Source organism: Mus musculus, chromosome 19, assembly GCF_000001635.26.
Source record: "Mus musculus strain C57BL/6J chromosome 19, GRCm38.p6 C57BL/6J".
NCBI lineage: Eukaryota > Metazoa > Chordata > Mammalia > Rodentia > Muridae > Mus > Mus musculus.
The window spans coordinates 41,205,109-41,226,833 of NC_000085.6; the positions used below are offsets into that span (position 1 = coordinate 41,205,109).

At 42.1% G+C, this 21,725-nt stretch overlaps 2 protein-coding genes across 3 annotated transcripts in view; both read right to left on the minus strand.

Annotated features, from left to right (window-relative positions):
* The window catches only part of Tll2 (tolloid-like 2), a 129,909-nt gene extending 124,169 nt beyond the window's left edge, over positions 1–5,740 (minus strand). Inside the window, exon 1 of one of the 2 annotated variants that reach the window (NM_011904.4) lies at positions 1,369–1,666. In NM_011904.4, coding sequence (NP_036034.1) covers positions 1,369–1,537 — 169 coding nt within the window. In that variant the 5' untranslated portion in view covers positions 1,538–1,666. Of the gene's footprint in view, positions 1–1,368 lie in introns of both variants that reach the window. The other variant, XM_006527095.3, reaches the window with a different exon arrangement.
* The window catches only part of Tm9sf3 (transmembrane 9 superfamily member 3), a 53,163-nt gene continuing 37,171 nt past the window's right edge, over positions 5,734–21,725 (minus strand). The window contains exons 10-15 of the mRNA NM_133352.2: positions 17,976–18,115; positions 16,129–16,197; positions 13,062–13,208; positions 12,240–12,323; positions 11,993–12,069; positions 5,734–10,031 (exon numbers count right to left, since the gene is read on the minus strand). Coding sequence (NP_579930.1) covers positions 9,964–10,031; positions 11,993–12,069; positions 12,240–12,323; positions 13,062–13,208; positions 16,129–16,197; positions 17,976–18,115 — 585 coding nt within the window. The 3' untranslated portion in view covers positions 5,734–9,963. The remainder of the gene's footprint in view (positions 10,032–11,992; positions 12,070–12,239; positions 12,324–13,061; positions 13,209–16,128; positions 16,198–17,975; positions 18,116–21,725) is intronic.

Here is a 21,725-nt window from a genome sequence, read left to right on the forward strand (position 1 = left end):
GATTTTTCTGGCATCTTTCCTGTGGTTAAGGCCAGGTCCCCCCACACCCAGCTTGACCTTCCATATGCACAGGCCCCTCTGGTCTCAAGAACACCTGAGGCCTTCCTAGGAACCTCATCTTCTTCAGAGAACATGCATTGTGAAGTGACTCCAGCCTATGCCCTAGAGTTACCACAGTAATGGTAAAAATAACGACAACACTCTATAATTGATTCCAATGGCAAGAAATTCCCACCCAAGTCCTCTGTTTACCTTCTTCCATTTTAGAGATGAGGAGCCTGAGGCTGAGAGAAGTCTCTATGAACTGAGGGAATGAAATGGCCCAGACCTGATGGGCCACTGTGCCCAGAGGAACCACTCTGATCGCCTCAAGTATCCTCAAGGCCTCTTATCCCTTATTTTTGCACACCAGAAGCGAATCAATCAGGTTGGGCAATGGACAAAGGAAAACACTACTAACGGGTTCTCGGCCACCATCCAGGAGCAGCCTCAAGGTAGTCTGAGTCCTGCACCTGCTTGGGTCCCAGCTAGTAACTGCTCTTGACTTTGATACGTTTGGGTCCTTTGCGGACAGATACTTAGTAACCTTTGCTGGGATGCTTTATCACCCCCCATCTATCTCTTGCCGCACATCCCAAAACAGGGTTAGTAGCTGGAGGGAAGCAGGCCCTGTAGCTGGGGCAAAGGTTTGTGCTCAAATGCTGGCGTGCCCGGTGCAGTCCTGGGGCGCAGCTTCCTGGTGGAATTAGAGCACCTGCTGACTTCCATCTCAGTCGGGTGCTGAGGAGACTGCGGGGGTAGGGGCACGGGTGGGGGGGAAGCTGGAGCAATTCAAGTCGTGGGCGTTCTCCCTAGGGGACTCTTCCTTCTGTCCTGTGAAGCTTTTTTGTCTGTCTTCTAATCTCTTCCCAAGAGTAACTACAGATCTTGGAAACTTCGCGGGAAACTTCCAACTGCTGTGAACTCCGATGAAGCCAGCTACTCCATCGGACAGAGCCTGGAGCGCCGCGCCCAGCCAGGCTCGACTCCTGCAGTGTCTGGAGGTAGCGGGTGCCTAGAGGCTGACAGGCGACCCGAGCCCACCGTGCACCACACAGGCTTTGCTTTCCACATCCGCCAGAATTCCCTATGGGACCGATCCTGCGGCCGCCACCCGATGTGCACTGCTAACCTGGGACCAGGATGTCCTCCTGGACTTGGAGGAGTACTAAAGCAGTTTCCCGCAGACATTGTCCTCCCCCTCCCGCGGGAGCCGGGGACATCTCTCAGGAGCGGAGTGGCCCGCCTTGCCCACCCCTCATTTGCATTTCAAAGGCAAACTTCAGCCCGACTTGCCCGGAGACTAGGACAGCCAGCGGTGGTACCTACCAGCTTTGCAGGGGTCGTGGTAATGCAGCTGCTGCTCCGTGCCCTCCTCGCCTTCCAAGGCTCCGTAGTCCAAGGCGACATTCGAATGGTCCCCAGTCACTTCAGCACCGCGGGGCAGCGGTAGCAGCAACAGTAGCACCAGGGTGCCAAGAGTGGTCGCAAGGGGCATAGTGGCAAGGGGTCGGCGGGGCCCGAGGGACTTAACCTGCACAGAAAGCTCGGATCCAGAGAGACACCACGTACAGGGTCGGTTGTGGTGGCTGCTGCTTGGCTGCCAGGCACCGGTAGGGTACCAAGCAAGCCCAGTAAGGCGTTCTCGTCCGGCCTGGACACCCGGGAAGCCGCTGCTAAACACGACTTGCCCAGAGGCCAAGGCTGCGGTGGCTGTGATTGTGCTGGCGGCGGCAGCGGTAGGAACAGTGGCCGCTCCGCCCCTCTCCACCAGGGCTGGACCACACGCCCTCTCCAAGGGCCCCGGACAGCCAATCACTTATGCGTCCTAGGCGAGGCCCCTCCTCTTCCCTGCACCTCCGTAACTTCGGAGGAACCCAAGCAAACCGAAGATGCTGACAAGTGTTGGGCTCCCCGGGGCGCACGCCCACCTGGCCGAATGCAATCTTGTTTTGACACTGTGGTGCGCGCAACACTGCTCAACATTGAGGCTAGACTTCGCGCCCTACCTCCTTCTAGTAACTCATTTCACAACTCCCAGATGCACGCGTGGCAGGACGCAGGAGGGCCAGCAGCTTTGGTGTGTGTGAGTAGTCCTGGACACCTCGCTGCTGCCAACTTCGTGCTTTCGAAATTCGTTTCTCTGCAGAATGCAGTGTGTCTCACATGCCTCAGCAAAGGGGGCGAGGAGGGGGGAATGAGCAGGATTCTCTCCACTCTTTCAACAGCCCTGGTCCCACCAGCACAGGTGCGTGCTGCAGCACCCACCAAACCCGAAGTTGTGGGTGGGACTTGTAAGGATGGATAACGATGAGCTTATCCTTCAGTAAAACTGTCCCAATTGGGATGCTTTTGATAGTCAAAGACTCACAAATGAGCAACACTGTTATTTAAAGTTACAGACATACCAAGCAAGCCTTGCCGTTAGTTTGATAAAATAAAAATGAGCGATTCTTTAAATCTGGTTATTTTTGTGCCAGTGAAAAACATGCACCCAGATTATTTAGGGAGATAATCAGACGTTATTTGAAACTCGCTTATGTGATGTACCTTCAATGTTAAAAAAACTGTCAGAACTGATCCACTCTGACATACATTATTAACCGCAAGGATTTTCAAAGATCCTTTTATACAAGTAAATTGCCCTAATCAAGCATTATAGCACGTCAATGTGCTGTGAAGATTTGTGAGTGCATCACATCCAGAGTTTTTGTTTTTTGTTTTTGTTTTTTTAAATTAACTGCAGGAAGAAAGGTGGACTAAATTTCTCTTTGGGGCTTGTTACCACATGGTTTCCTAGCTGCTAAATGACAAAGCAGTCCAAAGCTGGGCTTTACACCAGGCTCCAAATGTCTCATCCTATCATCATCTGCCTTATCTATTAACTAGAACAACAGTTTCTTCAAACCAGGACAGGTAGTGATTAACCAAAGAAAAGTGTTTCACGAAGCATTTTATTTTGTTCTGAATCTCACTTAGTAATGGAGGGCTGACCCTGTCTGAGGCTGTCATCAAATGAGCACGGAAGTTATAGTCAGGTTAGGCAAGATCTGCTAGAACTGGCAGGTGAGAGGAGGGGACTTGAGAGGAAGAGCTGGCACCAAATGGCAAGGAAGGCCAAGTGGCCACTAAAATAGAGCATCAGTGGAGGAGGTTGGATGGCACTTCTGCCTGACTGCTGGAGGGAGTCAAACCCAACGCCACAGTTCGCTATATGCACCCAGTGAAGGTCACCACCTGTCAATAGATAAGGCCACAAAAGCGACATCTAAAGGGCTAACAAACTTCTGTGACACTTCCAGGCTTCCAGATGGCCCTAAGAAAACAGCCAATTGGCTTCCTCATTAACAGAGAATTCTGGAAGGCAGACATTAGAGGCTGGTCTTTGGCAAGCACATAAGCTGGAGCCTTTATTGCCCCTAATCGCCACCGGGTGGGTTAGCTGCCAGTCTTTTCATCAATTCCCTTTATCCAAATATTTTGAAGACCCATGCTCGTAGATAAGCACGCTACTCAGCTCTGTGTGAGGCTTGTTTGGATGTTTCTCTGGCTGTTGACCAATAGGTTAAGCAGCAAATGTTGGAACTGTCAGGAAGTTCAGATGGGAATGACTGAAGAGTCAATACTTTGAATGGTCAATACTTTGAACACGTCTACAGCTCCATTACACCATTACACACATTTCTCTCATAGCAAGCTAATATGGATATATGGATTTTTTTTTTTTTTGAGACAGGGTTTCTATGTAGCTCTGGCTGGCCTCAGATTCAGAGATCCTCCTGCCTCTGCTTTCCAAGAGCTGGGAGTAAATGCACGCGCCACACTTGCTTCCTCTTTTGAGACACTCTTGCCAAGGTGACCGCAAACTTGTAATCCTCCTGACTCGGTTTCTAAGTGATGGGATTATAGACCTGTATCATCATGTTCTGCGCAAATAAACTAAGTGTATTTCAAATCTAAATCCAGGGTTGTTTGGAGAGATGGCTCAGCAGTCAAGAGCACTGGCTGTTCTTTCAGAGGGCTTTGGTTTAAATCCCAGTTCCACTAACCCCCTGGAACTACAGTCCTCTTTTGGCCTCCTTGGGCACCAGGCACACACAAGTAATACAGGCATACTTGTAGGCAAAACACTTATACATACAAAATAAAAGTCTAATCTCACGGGAGAAGTGGAGGGCAATGTGGAATAGCCTTTACGGCCTCCTGTTCGACTTAGTACTACTTCCTATGCTTATGTGTGTTATCTCTTCAGCATCTTTGGCCCTGTGGAAATCCTTACGTGGTCTTTGCAAGTCTCTGTCTTGCCCAGCTTGTCACATCTTCATTCCTTTGCCCCAAAGCATCAGACTATTTTGCAGCTGCCCAGACCCCTTCCAATCTACATTCAGTCTCCTTTACTTCCCTACCTAGGCCAATTTCCCATTCTCATACTTACCTTCAGAACCGGCAATGAACCTTGGAATAACAGTACTCTGCCGGCTCGTTCTTTTTTACACCACCGAGGTGATGCCGCGAGTTCTCTAAGAAGGTACTTAATTACTGTTAACACTGTCATGTCTCTATAACAATCTTAGCTCAAGGTGGCATCCTAGGCCCTCCATCACCTCAAAGCCTCCTTTAGCCTTCATACATCCTCTTAATGCCTCTCAAGTTCTACGCCGGCTGCCCTTAAGATCTACAAGCATCCTCACAGGGTCTCACCTCTTCCCTCTGCTATGACTTTTTCCTACAACACTTGGGAGGCCACAAACCTGCATCCTCATTACACAGCCATGTCTTATGCTCTTCAAATCTGCCCTATTAAAGCCAACTTCAGTTTACCCAACTAAACTAACCCGTGAATCAACTTATCTCTGTAGACTCTACTTCCCCAGAACTTCATGATTAGTCCTGTAGTAATAATGACTTGGACTGAGTCACTCACTGTGAACTAACAAAAATCAGCCAGTTACAATGCTCCACAAGTCTTTAAAGTAATAATAATAAAACAACTCGAAAACCCCTGTTTACAGCAAACTTTGAAAGTGAAAAATCATTTAGAACAAATATTTCAAGTAATATATAAACCCCACTTGGCTAAATATAGGCCCTGTTTGTTATAAACTAAGCTGAGTAGTTCACTTTATTCTGAAATCAAGCAGCTGGGTATGTAACAACAGGCTTCCTTCTGTGGCATAGAATCTAGCCTAGTTTTCCAATCAGACAAGATCAGAAGCCAGCCAAATCTACACCAAGCAACCTATATGGCTGACAGTGGTTCAAATCTTATCTCTAAAGAGAAGTCAAAAGAATAGGGAGAAGAACAGCATTTAAAAAGAAATCGTATTCACTATACAATTCTTTCCACTTTTCTGTACATCGTTTTTTCAAAATACAAAAAAGGCAGGCATGGAAATCGACCCTGAAATATTAAAACTCTTTATTTCTCTGCTGGCCACTTGTGCGGTAGGTTCACAACAGGGCCATGTCCTAGAGTTCTGTATGCATTGTTCTAGAATGCCTGAGTTCTCACATAGAGCGTATGAGTCTTCAACATCAACTTAGGTCTTATCTGACCCCTGACAACTGCTGAGTCCTGAATTACTAATTGGAGGATGGATGTCAGTCACATCTTGGCAAGCAGACTGATGATGACAAGTTATCTTACCCCTCATACCTCAGTTTACCTGTTTCACAAAGGAAAGAAAGCAAGCATCCAAGGGAAGTATTTAATTTTTTATTACTTTTTTAAAAAAAAATCCAATTTCAGATAAATTAACAGACTAGATTAGAACCTCAATTGTATCTGATACATCATATGAGGGATTTCTATTACTAAAAAGCCAACTGGAATACAGCCTACACAAATCCAGAGTGTATACAAAATGGAAGTGATATGGGCAAACACCATGTCTTCCCACCTGCTGACTGTCCATGGAGGTTTGTAGGTTCAAGGTGAGCACAGATGAGAAGCCCAAATGAGACTGGTTTTACAGGAAAACTCTGCTGTTCTTCGAGAACCTTTTTCCTCCTGGCATTTAGCTCCTACTTATACCACTTACACATGTTCAAGTGACCTAAGCTGATGATGGGGATAACCATAAACTGTACCTTGCCTAGTCCACCAGAATTTCACAATCAGCCTCTTTTATGGCAACTATGACATATCTTTTCGCCTTTGCACACCGCGCACACAGCTCCAGTGGGAACGCTACATGAGGAAACCTTCCGGCATGCTCATCTGGACCGCAAGGCTTGCAGAACATCTGCAGGTGTGCGCCGCTCTTCTGTCCTACTCTTTCTGCAAATCTAGTCTAGTCTTCAACACACTTTCAAACCATCATCTCATCTCTCTAACACCTTCACTGCTAATATACAGCTTAACTACAGGATTTTACATGATAGAAAACATGAACGTCTGTGCTTTTGCACATCACTACTCATATCACATGTTCATTAAGTAAAAGAAAAAGAAGCACTAAAAAATGTTCACATCTGAACTTAAAACCCAGATGGAATGCAGTGTGCAGGTTTCTACAAAAGGCTTTTGCCCCTAGAATTCATGTATAGAAGCCCTTCGGTATGTAGCTATTCCTAAACAAATTACACTAATATACTTTTTCCTTTTTATATTTGTAAAAATTCAGTTAAGTTTAAAAATAACATCTGCAAGACATTTGGCATAAAGTGATTAGTAAACATTTAGGAAACAAATGCTATATCAAAATAAGCACAACTTGTGGATAACCCTTAAATCAAGTGACTTTTGGAAGAACTGGAATTTGCAGCAACTGCCTTTAGAAAGAGGCCCCATCGTCAGTGGAAACACGCAAGCATAGCAGCCGTGAGGTACAGGTGGCAAATACAGTGATTCTTCTAAGGGCCTGGGCTTCTCCACAGCCACTGTGGCCCGGGAGCCTACACAGCACACCAGCACACTCGAGAGTCTCTCTAGCCAGCTCCTAACGGCTTCTTCCTACTTTTGTACTTGGGAGACCAGTATAAGGATGTCAGTTTCTAATGTAGTTAATTTTCAGGAAGCATGCTTCAACTATGTTCTTAGTTTTTGATAGTATTCAGACTATCAGCTGACAAACTGAGCAGCTATTAGTAAACTAAATACAGCATTAATGGAGTACAAAAGCCCCTTCTAATTAACATAAGTAATATTGTTTGAACTATTCTACTGAGAACTAGGGAGAGTTAAGCCACCTGTGACCTATATCTTTTTCAAGATATACATTTATGTCACCCCTGTGTGAAGTTATAAACCAATCAATACAAGTCATTTTATAAAGGATCTTTTAAGATAATTCTAATCCATTTTAGTGTTCTTAATACTTTTAAAAATTATTTTTCATCGCAGACTTCAAACAACTCCAGAGCTCAACCTAAACCTAGCAGAACAAACAGGTGCACCCAAGAGCGCCATGTTCTCTGACAACCCTACACTTGACCTGCATGATTACGAAAAACATTTTATTAAGACAAAAATTTGCTGTCCAACTCATAATACTCATTAAACAGAAAAAGTGTTGCTTCATTTTTAGAGATAGAATGTCATAGAGCACAGGATAGTCCTGACACTACCTAGCCGAGACTACTTTGCACTTCTCATCTTCCTGTCTCTACCTGCTGAATGCTAGGACTGCAAACATGCTCTGTCTCGCCCAGTTTATACAGTGTGAAGGACTGAACCCAGGCTCTGTGTAAGCTAGGCACCCCAGCATGTAGACTAAGTGTTCTTATACTAAACATTTTGACATGTTTAAAGGTTTCATGAAATAAACAGTGCCCTTTAGCTTAAGATCCTAAGGGCAGGCGAGAAAGAGAAATAATCCGTAGGTGACACTGAACCCAAGCTGCTGGGTTAAAGGTGACTGGCCAGAGCTCCATTCACATTGTTTACAGCTCACTTAAGGTTAGGAATCCAAATCTCACACACTAAAGATGTCACACACCTCAGAGTAAGACGTGAGGGTGGGGGTGGGGGGTCATCGATTTATAAAAGTAACTCATGTAACCCTGAATATATGAGTCTCATGTTAAGGTTTAACACAGCTCATGAGCTGAGTCTTTCTAAAACCACCAATACACAGCACAGCTTTGGGGATCTACAGAACAAACTACTAAATCAGAAACTCAGTGATTCTAGAAAAACCTCACAGTGTGGGCAGAACCTGAAAATATATGTACAAATTAAAATGATTTCTTGAGATTGCCACAGCCTTCATGTCTCACCACTAAAGGAGCTACACTGCAGTCCCTCTTTCTTTACACAGCACAGCAGCCCAATGAGTGTTTAAATTGTATGTCACAATGTCACAGAAAGGAAATACTTATACTGTACGTAGCCAAGCAGTCAGACTCTGTTCTTTTTTTCCCCTTGAAACAGAGTCCCCCAGAGTAGCGCAGAACTCAGAGTGAGCAATAACTCACTCTCTAGCCCAGTTCCAAACTCAAACAACCTTCCACCTTAGCTTCCCTGGTGCTGGGATTATAGGCATAAACTATCATACCTGGATCTGAGTTTGGGGGTTGTAATGAGTGTCCTTTGTATTTCGAAAGTATGCTTTATATTTTATTTTTTAAAAATGACATTCTATAATATGGCCTTCTGAGCAGGTATCTTCAAATTATAAACACATCTACTGTCACAAAACAATTTGGTCAGGAAATTTTATTTGAACATTCTAAAGCAATAATGCTTTAGATGTTACCTAAATGTCCCAGACAGGATTAACAAAATTAAATGTTTCTAAATTACAAATTGAGCTCCAGTAGGAGTTTCATAAAAGAAGAAAACAACCCCCTCCCAAAAGAAGTATGACACACACATTTTGAAGAAACCCCAATGTTTCATGCAATGGTAGGCAAGATGTAAAAGGCCACCCAGACCCATACGTTTCTACACCAATCATCATCGCAATACAGTCCCCCAGTCAGTCTGTACATCCAAATGCATCCAGGAACCTACACCTACGCGACATTATTAATGTTATATACATTTATTGCCCCCCTTGTTTTGTTTAATAATTTCTTATGTAAAGCCTTCATTGAAACCCAAAAACAAAGATGGAAGATTAACTTGGGGGAGGGAGGGGAAGATAATCACTTTAGACATTCAGTTAAAATGTAAATTATCTAAATCTCCAAATGTTTAATAAAAACAAGCATCTTCTCCATTTAACACTTCGCTTGCTAACTGTACAGTAGATTGTATTATAGAGAGTGCACCTCTACTTTCATACTGTATCTTCTTTGGATGGAACTGAGAAAGCTGGTTAATTTTAAGATAAATAAATGAGGTTGATCCAAACTAAGATTAAGATGACAGCAGATATATTCCATGCAGAATTGAATAGCTTTTAATTTTGTTTTTAAAAAAAAAAAAGATGCAGTTGAATGGAGGGACGACCAAAACAGATCAAAAAAGAACCCAGGTTCAATATATAAAAATGTCCCACAACACATCAACAATGGCAGTAAAAATAAAAGAAAAAGTAATCTTTCTGGAACATCATTTTTCAATAACATAGAAACACCAAGTGCCAGGAAGATTTTTCTACTTATGGAATTTTAGCATCCAAGTTTCCCTCTAGTTATTTTATTGGAACAAATGCTTTAAATAAACTATTTGTCCTCTTCACTGAAGAGAGCTGGTCTATTTCATCTTTAATGAGCTAGTTTGGGGAAGATTAGCCATGTACTGTAGTAAAGCCTACTGCATAAAATCCAAGCATCTGCTGTGAACAGCTGGAGAAAGCAGTCAGTAAGAACCTAGGATCAATGGAAATAGATGTTACTTGAAGCCATCCACAAAAGAGACCCACAAAGTACCCAGTGTTAAGCCCAAATCTCTTCTTGCGATTATTCTTCTTTTCTGTGCAAGTTCCACCCTCATGAAAGAGAAACTGATCCGAAGTTCCATGTTGTCTCAGATATCTAGTCAATTTTCACATTAGTATAGATTTTTCGAACAAAGGCACTTGTTCCCATGTAACCGATTGCTCCTGAAACAAACAAACAAACAAAAACACATTTTGAAACAAATACAATGGAACCAGAGTCTGCCAGTTACAAATACTAAAATACTCTGCTCTAGAGAATTCTATTCTTTTCTTCAAGGTCATGTCTTTATGTCAGCATTCTAAGTAATGCCTCTCTGAATTTCTTAAATGGTATCATTTGCTTTAAAAGCATCTGTTATAGCCAAACCTACCCTATTATTTAGAATCAAATCACACTTACTATTAGTATGGTCAGTAATTGTGGATTAACAGCTCACAAAGGAAAGAGTAACTTGATAATGACAAATGCAGTCCATTAAAGCAATGCTAACTTTTTTTTTTTTTTTTTGACACAGTCTTGCTATATATGTAGGCCTGAGTGTCCTTGAATTCTGGAACCTTCTGCCTCAGCCTTATAGGTGCTGGTATTAGAAGTATGAATGACCATGCATGGCAATATCAACATATACTTCCAAATTCATACAGAGCCTTAAGAAGTCACAAGGGAAGCTTTGGGGATTGAGAAAAGCAAGAGCCAGTAGTGTTGGAGCTCTAGAGAAAAGTACTTTCTCATGTCTCCTTTTTATATGTAAGATAGAAAAGCTGTACAAAGGATTACATACTTCAGGGAATAAACAAAAGAGATAGGTTAAGTGGGTCAGGAGGTTTAAACTGCTGGTTTCAAACAATGGATAAGTGGGGTTCAAAATTTCAGAAAGCATTTTGTTAAGAACATATTTACCTTCTGTGTCTAACAGCACCTAGCACATGAAAGTTACTTACTTATCACTTGTTGACTAAGTGAACGAATGGGAGATGAATGAACAGACAAGAGCCCTTTAGAGAATACGTGGTTATTTTTGTTTTGCTTTGCTTTTTAAACCTGGGACTTTGGATAGATGATCAACAACCATTCTTCACTGGATTTATTCCTTATATTTTTTAAAATTAATTTTCTATGAATTAATAGCACACATACACAGAATCTAACTAGTCACTCTTCTAACAGTACTAGAAATTGAATCCAAGGGTTTTTGCATGTTAGACAAGCACTCTGAGCTACACCTACAACCATGAACCAATCTGTATTCACCAAACTGGCAAATCTCAAGGTAACAAAAGAGCTGAGGGAAGGCTTTCTCTATAAAGGAACCTCTGCTAACCAACAAAAACGAGTAAGAGTCACAATGTTATCATCACCATTGAAGGTAGGCAGTAACTATCAAAGGCTTCCAACTTCACATACACCCCATGCCTCCAATCAAACTGTACAACCATCCGTTGTAGTATTCTTGGAGAAGCACTGAGTACAGTAGGTTTATTTAGCTGGAACTACTATTTTATAGGAACACTGGAGAGTTCCATGGCAAAACAGCCCAGGGCTACAATCAGCCAAACCCACTGTGGGAGACTAGACAGGCCTGCTGTATCCACTGCCAGCGCCTGTGCTGCCTTCCGATGCTGCATGCGCAGCAACGTCCCAGAAGTGTCTACACAGAACTCTTTCAGGCAACACCTGCTGACATTACAATCCTTCCCAGTGACCACATGCTTTAAGTGTCAATGTTAAACCACAGCATGTGCCAGGTCCACATTTGTAATTCTTGAAGTTTAAGCAACACAGAAAAACACAGTATCAAAACAAGACAATTCCCAGTATGGATGAGAAACTGATCACAGTAATTCTGTGCTATGTTGCATCATTAGAATGGATACAAAAATTGAAATTAAGCAGACCAGATTTTAAGGGAGTCAAACTCCTGAATTCATTTTGGTGTTCCTGATAAAGCAAAAGAACAGAATTCCTTGTTTTTATTTATTTAATTATTATTGGGTGCGTCACGTGGGCTACCGCACATGGAGGTCAGAGGACAATTCTCTGGACTCAGTTCTCTGGCTCCAGCTTTATATTGGGTCCCAGTGATGAAACTCAGGTTTGTCAGGCTTGAGCAGAAAGTACTTACCACACATTATCCCCAAGGCTGTGCTAAACACCGCCATGTAGCCAAAGTAAAATGATGTTTGAAATAAGCCATACATCCTGCAATACAATAAAATAATGTTCAACACACAGATTGTTCTTTCAGTTTGAGGCTTTTCCCTTGGGTAAAGGACACGTGTAGTCAGACATGAGAGACCTCGCCCACCCACCCACTCACCCACCCACTCACCCACCCACTCGCCCACTCACTCACTCACTCACTCACTCACTTGGTTTTGAAGAAGTAGTAGTAAAAGGAGTACATGTAAACGTAGATCGCGGTCGACGCCGCAGACAGGAAACTCGTCCACTGCCTGCAATCAAACCAAAATTAAAACCAGTTATGCTTCTGGAATGAACGGCACTCCAAATTATAAGGCAAAGAATTTTACAAAAATATCCTTTATAAGCCTGCATGCTTAAAAACAAATCCTTGTACCTGGTGCTTGAGTATTAAGAGAGAAGAGTCTAGGAACTAGAAATGCCTGAGTCTGGCCAGGTTCTCGGAGTGACTTTAAGTACTCCAGCTCCCTCAGAGCTCAATGCAGGGCGCTTTGCAGAAATATCCCAAACCGGACAAACAATTTGACTCAAACTATTTTCCCATCAACTTCACATCACATTTACAACTAGAGAAAACACATCCCTCTACTATATCTTTTTTATTCACCATCTTCTTTGCCTCCCCAGGGCTAGGACTGCAAGTGTGCACTGCCACGCCCAGGTCCTCTATTCTCTCCAGCGATGCAATTCTGCACAGTCCTCTCCTCAGCTTGACAAGTTTCAGATGCAAACCTATGCTATTATATGCTATGCTATGCTATGCTATGCTATGCTATGCTATGCTATTAGCGTACTGGCGGGATATGGTAGCACACACCTTTAATCCCAGAACCTGGGAGGCAGAGGCAGGTGGATATCTTTGAGTTTGAGGACAGCCTGGTCTATACAGCAAGTTCCAGGACAGCCAGAGCTACATAACAAAGAGATCCTGTCTTAAAGACCAAAAAAAAAAAAATCTTGAGAGGCCCCACCCACCCTCTGGCACTTACCACCTGTAATCCTCTGCGTTTAGCAGGAAGTATGTGCAGACAATGGTCACACAGACAGTCACAATGCACAGGATGACCAGCACCAGCATCATGAAGCCATAGACATAGTAGATCTTATATGCCCAGAAGGACGTGAAGATGAAGTACCTGGGAGAGGCAATGAGGACATCCTTGAGGCTCACTGCCCTCACTGTCTTAGCTCTCACTTTTATGTCACTTAAAACTCATTATCACCCTTCCTAGTAATTCCCAAACAGTTTCTCTTAACTCTCATTTATTAAATATTAAAAATATTTCTGTGATTTTTTTTTAAAGAGCAAACTCTTTAAAAAGGCATTTATCTCTGAGCAAAACGACCAAATTAGCAGTTTAAAGACGTTAAAATGTAGAAGAGAACAAATGAGAGCAGCCCCAATCTACATTTGTAAAATAAAGTCGATTCCTTCATTCGTCCACTTTTTAAGACACAACACCACTCAAGTAATATATTTCACATTTTATAAAACATTTTATTAAGTAGAAAAACAAGTGATAAACTAAGAATATACAGAATTAGAAAAGAAAACAAACAAATCAGGAGGCCACAGTCTGACAGAGTCTGACAGAGACTGACGCTGTCTCAGAGGACAGTGAGAGAAAGAGCACTAATATTTCTCAAGAAGAAAACAAAATTCTCTTTAAAATCCATTGCTCAAACCTCCTGAATTCAGAACAGGGTCCTTCTTTTTAAGAAATTTCTCTCCTGTTTTGCAATCTATTTATTCAATAATATATCCTTTTAGAAACTATTTACAGATCCCTTGCAACAGGTTAAGGGAAAAGTTTGGAGGAAAGAAGGAAAGAGGGAAACCATGCAATTATATATAATCTCAAAAAATAAAATAAAAACCCCTTTTTTTATTCACTTATTTTGAAAGCAAGTGAGCAGTGAGGATCAGCACTGTAGGGGAAACATCACTCCTGTCTAGGAGATTACTCCCCGGCAGAACAGCCCAGTAACGAGCCAACCCTGGCCTCTCTGATGTGCACTTCCAGGCACCCACCAATACTTGTAGTATACTCACAGCGTATGGCCAACAAAGACACCTATCTATCTATTTATTTATTTATACTTATGAGTTGTGCTGGTTACTCTTTGTCAACTTGACACAACCTAGAATAATCTGGGGAGAAGTCCCTCATTGGGAGACTGGCTGCATTAGACTGGCTTGTAGGCTGCATTAGACTGGCTTGTAGGCTGCATTAGACTGGCTTGTAGGCAAGTCTTTGGGGCATTTTCTGGTTGATGTGAGAAAGCCAAGACCACTGCAGGCAGTGCTAATCCCTGGGCAGGTGGCACTGGGTTGTACACGACAGCAGGCTGAGCAAGCCACGGGAGGAAGCCAGTAAGCAGGATTCAGTTCCTGCCCTGATTTTCACTGTGGACTGTGATTGGGGTATATATGCCAAATAAATCCATCTCCCCAAGCTGGTGTTTTATCAGTAAAAGAAAGCAAACTACGGCATAAATTGGTACCAGGAATGAGCAAATAACATAGGCCAGAAGAGGCCTATGTTATTATGGGAGAATTCTGAAAGGAATCTAGAACTTAGGGCTGAAAAGCCTTTGAGTGAGCGTTCAGGGCTTTAATGGTCTGTTGTGGGAACTTGAAATACTGCTGAGAAAAGTACGGACAATTGAGACCTGGCTTAGGACGTTTCAGAGGAAGTTTTGAGAATCCCTCAAATACTCTATTGGGCTTTTTCTGTGGTTACTTTGAATTAAGAATCTGTGGTTTCTGGTCAACTGGTGCTTAAGAATCAACTGTGATTAACAAGAGACCACACCACTGAAGTGACACCTTTGCTTTACTGAACAACTGATGCTGGTTAATTAAGAAGGGACCAGCATAACTAAAGTGAAGTCATCTGGGAGTCTGTCCTTGGTGTCAGCACAAATGGTTATGGTCCAGAGAGGCCAAAGCTGCATCTCAGGGCATCTCTAGCTGGCAGTTAAAGAAGTTGGTAACATGACTCTCCCGGACAGTGCTCGTCCTGGTGGCATGGAAGCTCAGGATTGGAGAGGTCACGGAGAGAAGTGGAAGCCTGGCACAGTGAAGGCCAGAGGAGGCCTTAGTGACAGAGCAGCCATAGCGTAAGCAGTCCTGTGCAGGAGAGCCACTTTGGAGCCTAAAAGCTGTGTGTTCTGTGGGTGGCAGAGCCCGAGAAGTGGGGCTACCCAAGCACTCAGGAGCCCAGAAGGTTGTGAGTGAACCACAGTCTGTCGACGCTGAGCGGTTTGTACTGTTGAGAGTCTGGTTTTGGTTTGAATTGATTGTGATTGTACCCTGGCTCTTCTCTCTTCGAGTAAGAAATAACTTTTGATTTTAGAAGAGTATACAGTTGACATTTTGGACTTTTAAAGAATTCTTAGATGTTTAAAGTGTTGAAAAATTTAAAAACTATAGGATTTTTATAGTTAGTTAAGTTTTATATCGTGTGACTAATATGAGATCTTAGGGATAAACAAAAAAGGAAAATTATGGTTATGATGTATTTGTGTCAAACTGATAAAGGGTCAATTGTGCTGGTTAGATTTTTGTTTTTTAGTTTTTTAATTTTTGTCAGCTTGATAGCAGATAGGATAATCTGGGGAAACTGAGAAAATGCCTTTATCTCACTGGCTTGTAAGCAAGCCTTTGGGGCCTTCTTGGATAATGATTGATTTAAGAAGGTGGGGAGCACTGCAGGCAATGCCAGCCCTGGGGAGGTGAAGTTGGACTGTATAGGAGAGCAGGCTGAGCCAGCCAGTAAGCAGATTCTTCTGTCACCGGTTTCGGCTCCTGCTCCCAGGGCCCTGCCATTCCCTTTATAATATATCGTGACTTAGACTCTCTAACCCTGTGAGTTAAGCAAAATTATTTCTTTACAAAAGTTGGCAACCTCTGTATTTTATTATAGCTGTGCAAAACTGACTTCAGAGAGACCATCTTATCTGATGATTCCATACCAATATAATATACTCTAAATATTCAAATTCCTGTTATAACTAAATCTTTCAAAACACTAAAACATTATCAAAACTTACATTTCAATAAAGATTGATCCAAAAGGTAAAATTCCTCCCAGGCAAACAATAACTGCAGGCTCCATAAACCTGGAAAATATAAAAATTAACAGTATATTTCTAGCATGATTTTCATAATTTATACAAATCCCAATTAATAGGTGATACTTAGTACTTTAAAAATCATGTCAACGGATAAGGACAAACCAATAAAAAGAAAAGCCAAAGTCCAAACAGGCATAAAAATGTGAGTGAGACTTCAAATTAGTCATCAACTCAATCCAGTATTCAAGCCTGAGTGAACTATTTGAGGAAGACATACTTTCTCTACCAGCAGAACAAGAAGCAGTAAGTACTTACTCCCAGTTTCCCAGCTTTAGTAACTTCTGAGAACTCCATAAGCATTTACTACAGAAATTCAAAGGGGGAGGGGGAGTAAAAAGAAAAGGAAAAGTCCCGAGGCCCCCGATTTGAAACAAGTTCTCATAAGTGGCCTTGTCAGTTCTTTATCCACTTTCTTCTTGGCTCTAATTCCTTTCCAACAAATTAAATGATGCAGGTACGGTCAATTCGATTTATGAGGACAAAGAAAGACTAAGAAATAAAATGCAAACTTCATCCCTCTAGTTAACATTCCTGAGTGAAATCACTGACTCTCTACCTGGAATGCTTTAACTCCATGCTCTCCTTCCAGCAAGCACGGGCACTTCTCAAGCCTTCCCTTTGTGACTCAGGAAGACTCTACTGCTTCCCCATCAGGACGGTTCCTGAACTTCCCTCCATGGCAGAACTTACTACAGTCTACTGTAACTCTCTACTGACTCACATCAAAGGCCATTAACTAGACTGCTGGCCAGCAGCTGCTACTTGTCTAGGCATTCCCAAGACCTAGAACAGATCTGCACAAGCAAGATACCAAACCGTTAACTCTGCGGCAAGCAAACTGAAAAAAACAAAACAACAACAAAAACAATCTCAAAATGAGAAAAGACGGACTTAAAAGACAGAGAGAGAAAACAAACTTAAAAGTCATTTATTATCATCTTCCTTGTTTTTATAGAAAGCCAAGGTCCTGAGGTTAAAACTGACTTATCCTAGGTAACCATCCAATAAAAAGCCAGATCTAGTACTCGGATTTTGGTTCCCATGCGATTAAAAACCAACAAGAAAAAGAAAACCACAGCTGAGCGAGCGAGCCTTCCTACACCTAGCTCAGATCCAGGCTACTGTGTTACAAACTGCAATGTTTACTATCCCTACAAGGTTTTCTGCTTATAGAAACATAATGGTTTAATTATGGAAAACAAAGACTTTTAATGTTTTCCCTATTTTTTTTAAGCATAGAAGTATCAAATTAGTATACCTTTAGATTGTTTTGTGTTCAAATATTTAATTACAACTGGTGTCAATCATAATTTATCTCTCAATTGGGAGACTTATATGGGAATAAATAGGCCAATGTTTAGAATAAAGTATCTGGAAGGAAAAGGACATTATAAACTACTAGTTGGCAGATTGTTCAGCAATTGAGAGGGTTTCAGATTTTGTGTTCCAATAAAACTTTATTTACAAAAACTGGCAATGGCCACATCTGGCCACAGGCTTACAGAACTGTCGACGCTTCACTTCCACCTCTACACACTAGTGTATTTGTCTGTGTGTACTGACACGAGAATCGCACTAATATTCAGATGGCAGAATAAGGGTATAGCTTACTATACTCTTTACAATGAGGGTTGATGGGAAAATGAAAACAAATATATTTGTAAACTTCTACACTCATCTGCATAAACACAAGCTGTATGCACACAACAGCCTGCAGAACTCATACACTGTGACACAGCAAATAAGCGTTAGCATCTGTTTACCATTTTTTCTCCGGGATGGGACGAGGCACGGCATTGACACGACAAGGGAAGTTGGGCTGACCCGACAGATTTCGACCCAGTATTGTACCAACGAGATTTAGAGGAAGGATAACAAAGAAACAGATGCAACAAACGGCCACCTGTAAATTAAATAAAAATGTATGTGGTTACTCAGAGAACAAAACCACTAATAAAAACAAGTAAGACACCTGAAAACTCCAACGCCCTTTGGTCACAGAGAAAATGTTAACTTCTAGTAAGGAGAACACGAGGACTGCAGCACTGGAGAGAGAAGAAGACGGCCCCGCGGAATCCAACACAGGTTGGAACTCTTTCCTTCACACCCTCAGCTCCCACTGGGCCTATGCTTCCTGGCTGCCTCTGACAGAGCACCGTTTACATCTCTCCCTGTCACCTATCCTGTTTTTGATATGTCTACTCCTTATCTTTCATTATTATAACCAGGTTACTTGATTACACTTTATTGAGCTCCTAACATGCACAAGGAGTCCCCCAAATGTATAAAGTGAAGAACATTGCGAGTGAGGCTAACTTCATATATATGAGCACACAGCTGGTACAAGCCAGCCCAAAACTCAAATCCAGACTTGTTGGGCTCGGGGTACTTTTCTCTTCTACAATACCTGAGAACACTAACAGGAACGCGCGCGCGCGCGCGCGCGCGCGTGCGTGCGTGCGTGTGTGTGTGTGTGTGTGTGTGTGTATACGCTGTGTACTATAATAAAATGATCCAAATATTACCCTGCCCACTCAAAGTCTAAAATTACAAAAAGGCCATAATTATGAAAATGCTTATTTTGTGGTGTTTTTAGAGGACACTGAGATACTTTCTTCTGGAGAATATCTGATTAAGACATCTCCTCTATGGAACAGTAAAACAGAACCGATTATCTCTACAATCTCTGGATTCTACAGCTGGAGATTCTAACGTAGGAACGCTGAGTAGAAACTGAAGAAACAAGACGGAACAACAGAGACGGCGTCACAACACTCTTGAAAACATCAGATTCAGGAACTTACTTGTCTCAGTTGTTAGGACACAAATTCAAGCGAACGTAACAAAGATGTGCAATGTGAGAAATAAACAAGCACTGTAGGACTTGTAAATGTTGTATTATGAGTTAAGTGAGGCATATACATATACATACATACATACATGTGTGTGTGTATATATATATATATATATATATATATATATATATACACACACACACACACACACACACACATATATATGAGGGTGGCAAATTCAGGCCGCTTGCTGTTGAGTCCCTTCTTAGTTACTGTCAGATCAGATACCTTAACACAGTGGTTCCCACCCAACCTGTGGGTCATGACCATCAGAAAACAGGCATTTCTGATGATCCTAAGACCTGAGTGACCACTCAAAAGCAAAATTACAGTTATGAAAGTAGCAACAAAAAAATTTTTATGGGTAGGGGGGGTCACTACAACATGAGGAACTGTAGTAAAGGGTCATGGCATAAGGAAGGTTGAGAACCACTGCTTAACACATAATAAAGAGCTCTGTGCCTTCCTTTACTATAACATTAATTTCAAAGAAGAATAAGAGAAACTGAAGGGAATGTTCCTATGTGAGATTCATGGCCAAGAGAATGTTTATAAGCCATCAACAGAACCTCACTGATGAAGGTACAGGACCTCTTGGAACTCTTTTAGATAAGAGTAGGTCGGTCTCTCTCCCTCTCCCCTTCTCCCCTTTACCCCCTTTCTTCCTCCTGTCTCTGCTCACTCCACCCTGAGGCAGTCTCATGTATTCCAGGATAGCTTTAAACTTGCTATGTAGCCAAAAATGACTTTGAGCCTCTGGCTCTCTGTCTGCTGAAATTAATCACATGTATATGGCACTGGGTGGGGAAGAGCCAGGCTTTTGTGCATAGGCCCACACTATAAACTCCACTACCTCCTCAGCCCAGGAAAACAGTTGGCTTTTTTTACATGTCCCTAAGTCTAATAACATAGATTCAAACACATTCTACAGAAAATATTAACAAAAAAGAGATCTTAGAATGACTCATTTCCATACAAACATCAGAATCACATTTCTTTTATTTTTGGGTCTATATTTGGACTTCTGGCAAGTGTCACAGAGTAAGGAAGTTTGAAATGCTACAGTGGTCTGTGGATCTCCCTACCTCCTCATCAAGCATGCACACATTTGTTCACTAAAAATACACAAGCAAAGACATTAATTAGTACAATACTTGTGTGCTACATGCAGTTAACCACAGATGCACAAAGCACCCTCAACATTGTGTCCATGACAAAGCTCAATAAAATATTCCATAAACACTTAAACTACCAACTGTTTATAGCACTGTTTAAAATGTTTTGCCTGCATATGTAGCAGAAGATGGCCTAGTCGGCCATCATTGGGAAGAGGGCCCCTTGGTCTAGCAAACTTTATATGCCCCAGTATAGGGAACACCAGGGCCAAGAAGTGGGAGTGAGTGGGTAGGGGAGCAGGGCGGGGGGGGGGGGGTATAGGGGACTTTTGGGATAGCATTGGAAATGTAAATGAAGAAAATATCTAATTAAAAAAAAAAAGCAATCAGGTCACAGCACAGATGCTTCTTGAGTCTGTCCAGAGAGATGCAGGAGGGTGTGCCTAATGTCTTCAGGCTGAGACCTGACCTTATAAGAGTGAACAGTGTCTTAAAGGGTCATGCTCACATTATGATCACAGCTCTGTGAATAAGATATTCACAGAACATGTCCTTTGTTTGAGGGGCATATTGCTCTTCAAGGAAACCCAGCATCCTCCTTAGGTACTGTAATAAGTTGTTGTCAGTTCCTTTAACATTTGGCCATGCCTCCTTGCCATACCATCCCCTGGAAACACAAGCTAAAATAAAGCCTTTCTTCCTTAAAAAAATAAATAAATAAAAAATAAAATAAAATGTTTTCCCATCAGATCTTTTTTTATATAGATGATTAAAAAGTTTGGGCAGTTGCTTAGAAATTGTACTGATCAGATGGAAACCAGTTCTGAACTCTTTTCCATCAGACTCTATATGAGTTCACTTAGAGAATACAAGAATTCGAGGCGAGCTGTTAGGACAGTGTGACATGGAATGGATGCATTGGTCAAGCCCGGGTTTTCTCAGTGTCAGTGCTAACACTGACTTTAAGTATTGAGTTGACTCCTGTAATTCCTAACCCTGGACTTGAGACTTGCATTCATCCAACCTTATTTCTCTCCTTTTAAATTTAGAGTTCCTTAAAGCAGGCTCACAGTTACAGCTTGTTCCTCTACTGGGCTTTCACTTAAGGTCTCATTTTAAAATGAAACTTAACAGCTAAGGATTCAAGAACCACTTGTCTACTGCACTGGAAATCTAACACAAGGTCCTCATCCTGACGGAAGTGAAATGAGCAGAAGGGTGGGACAGAATTACTTCCCAGACAGACATCTGTGTCCACAAAAGAACAAGTTTAAAGTAAGCAGTGCCTCTCAGTACTTAATATACATAAATATCTACTAGCTGGTCAATTACACCCAGAAACCAAAGATCTATATAATACCTACATTTGCTTAGAGACTGGCTTTGGGAAAATCTATGGTGTGCATGGGTTGCAGAGCAAATGTAACCAGGACAGACTATTTGGAGGATGCTAAAGGAGACACTGTTAAAGGTAATCCATTCTAAGGAGACTTTAACTGCTCATAGCTATCTTGATTCTTAGGAACACACTCTCTCTCTCTGT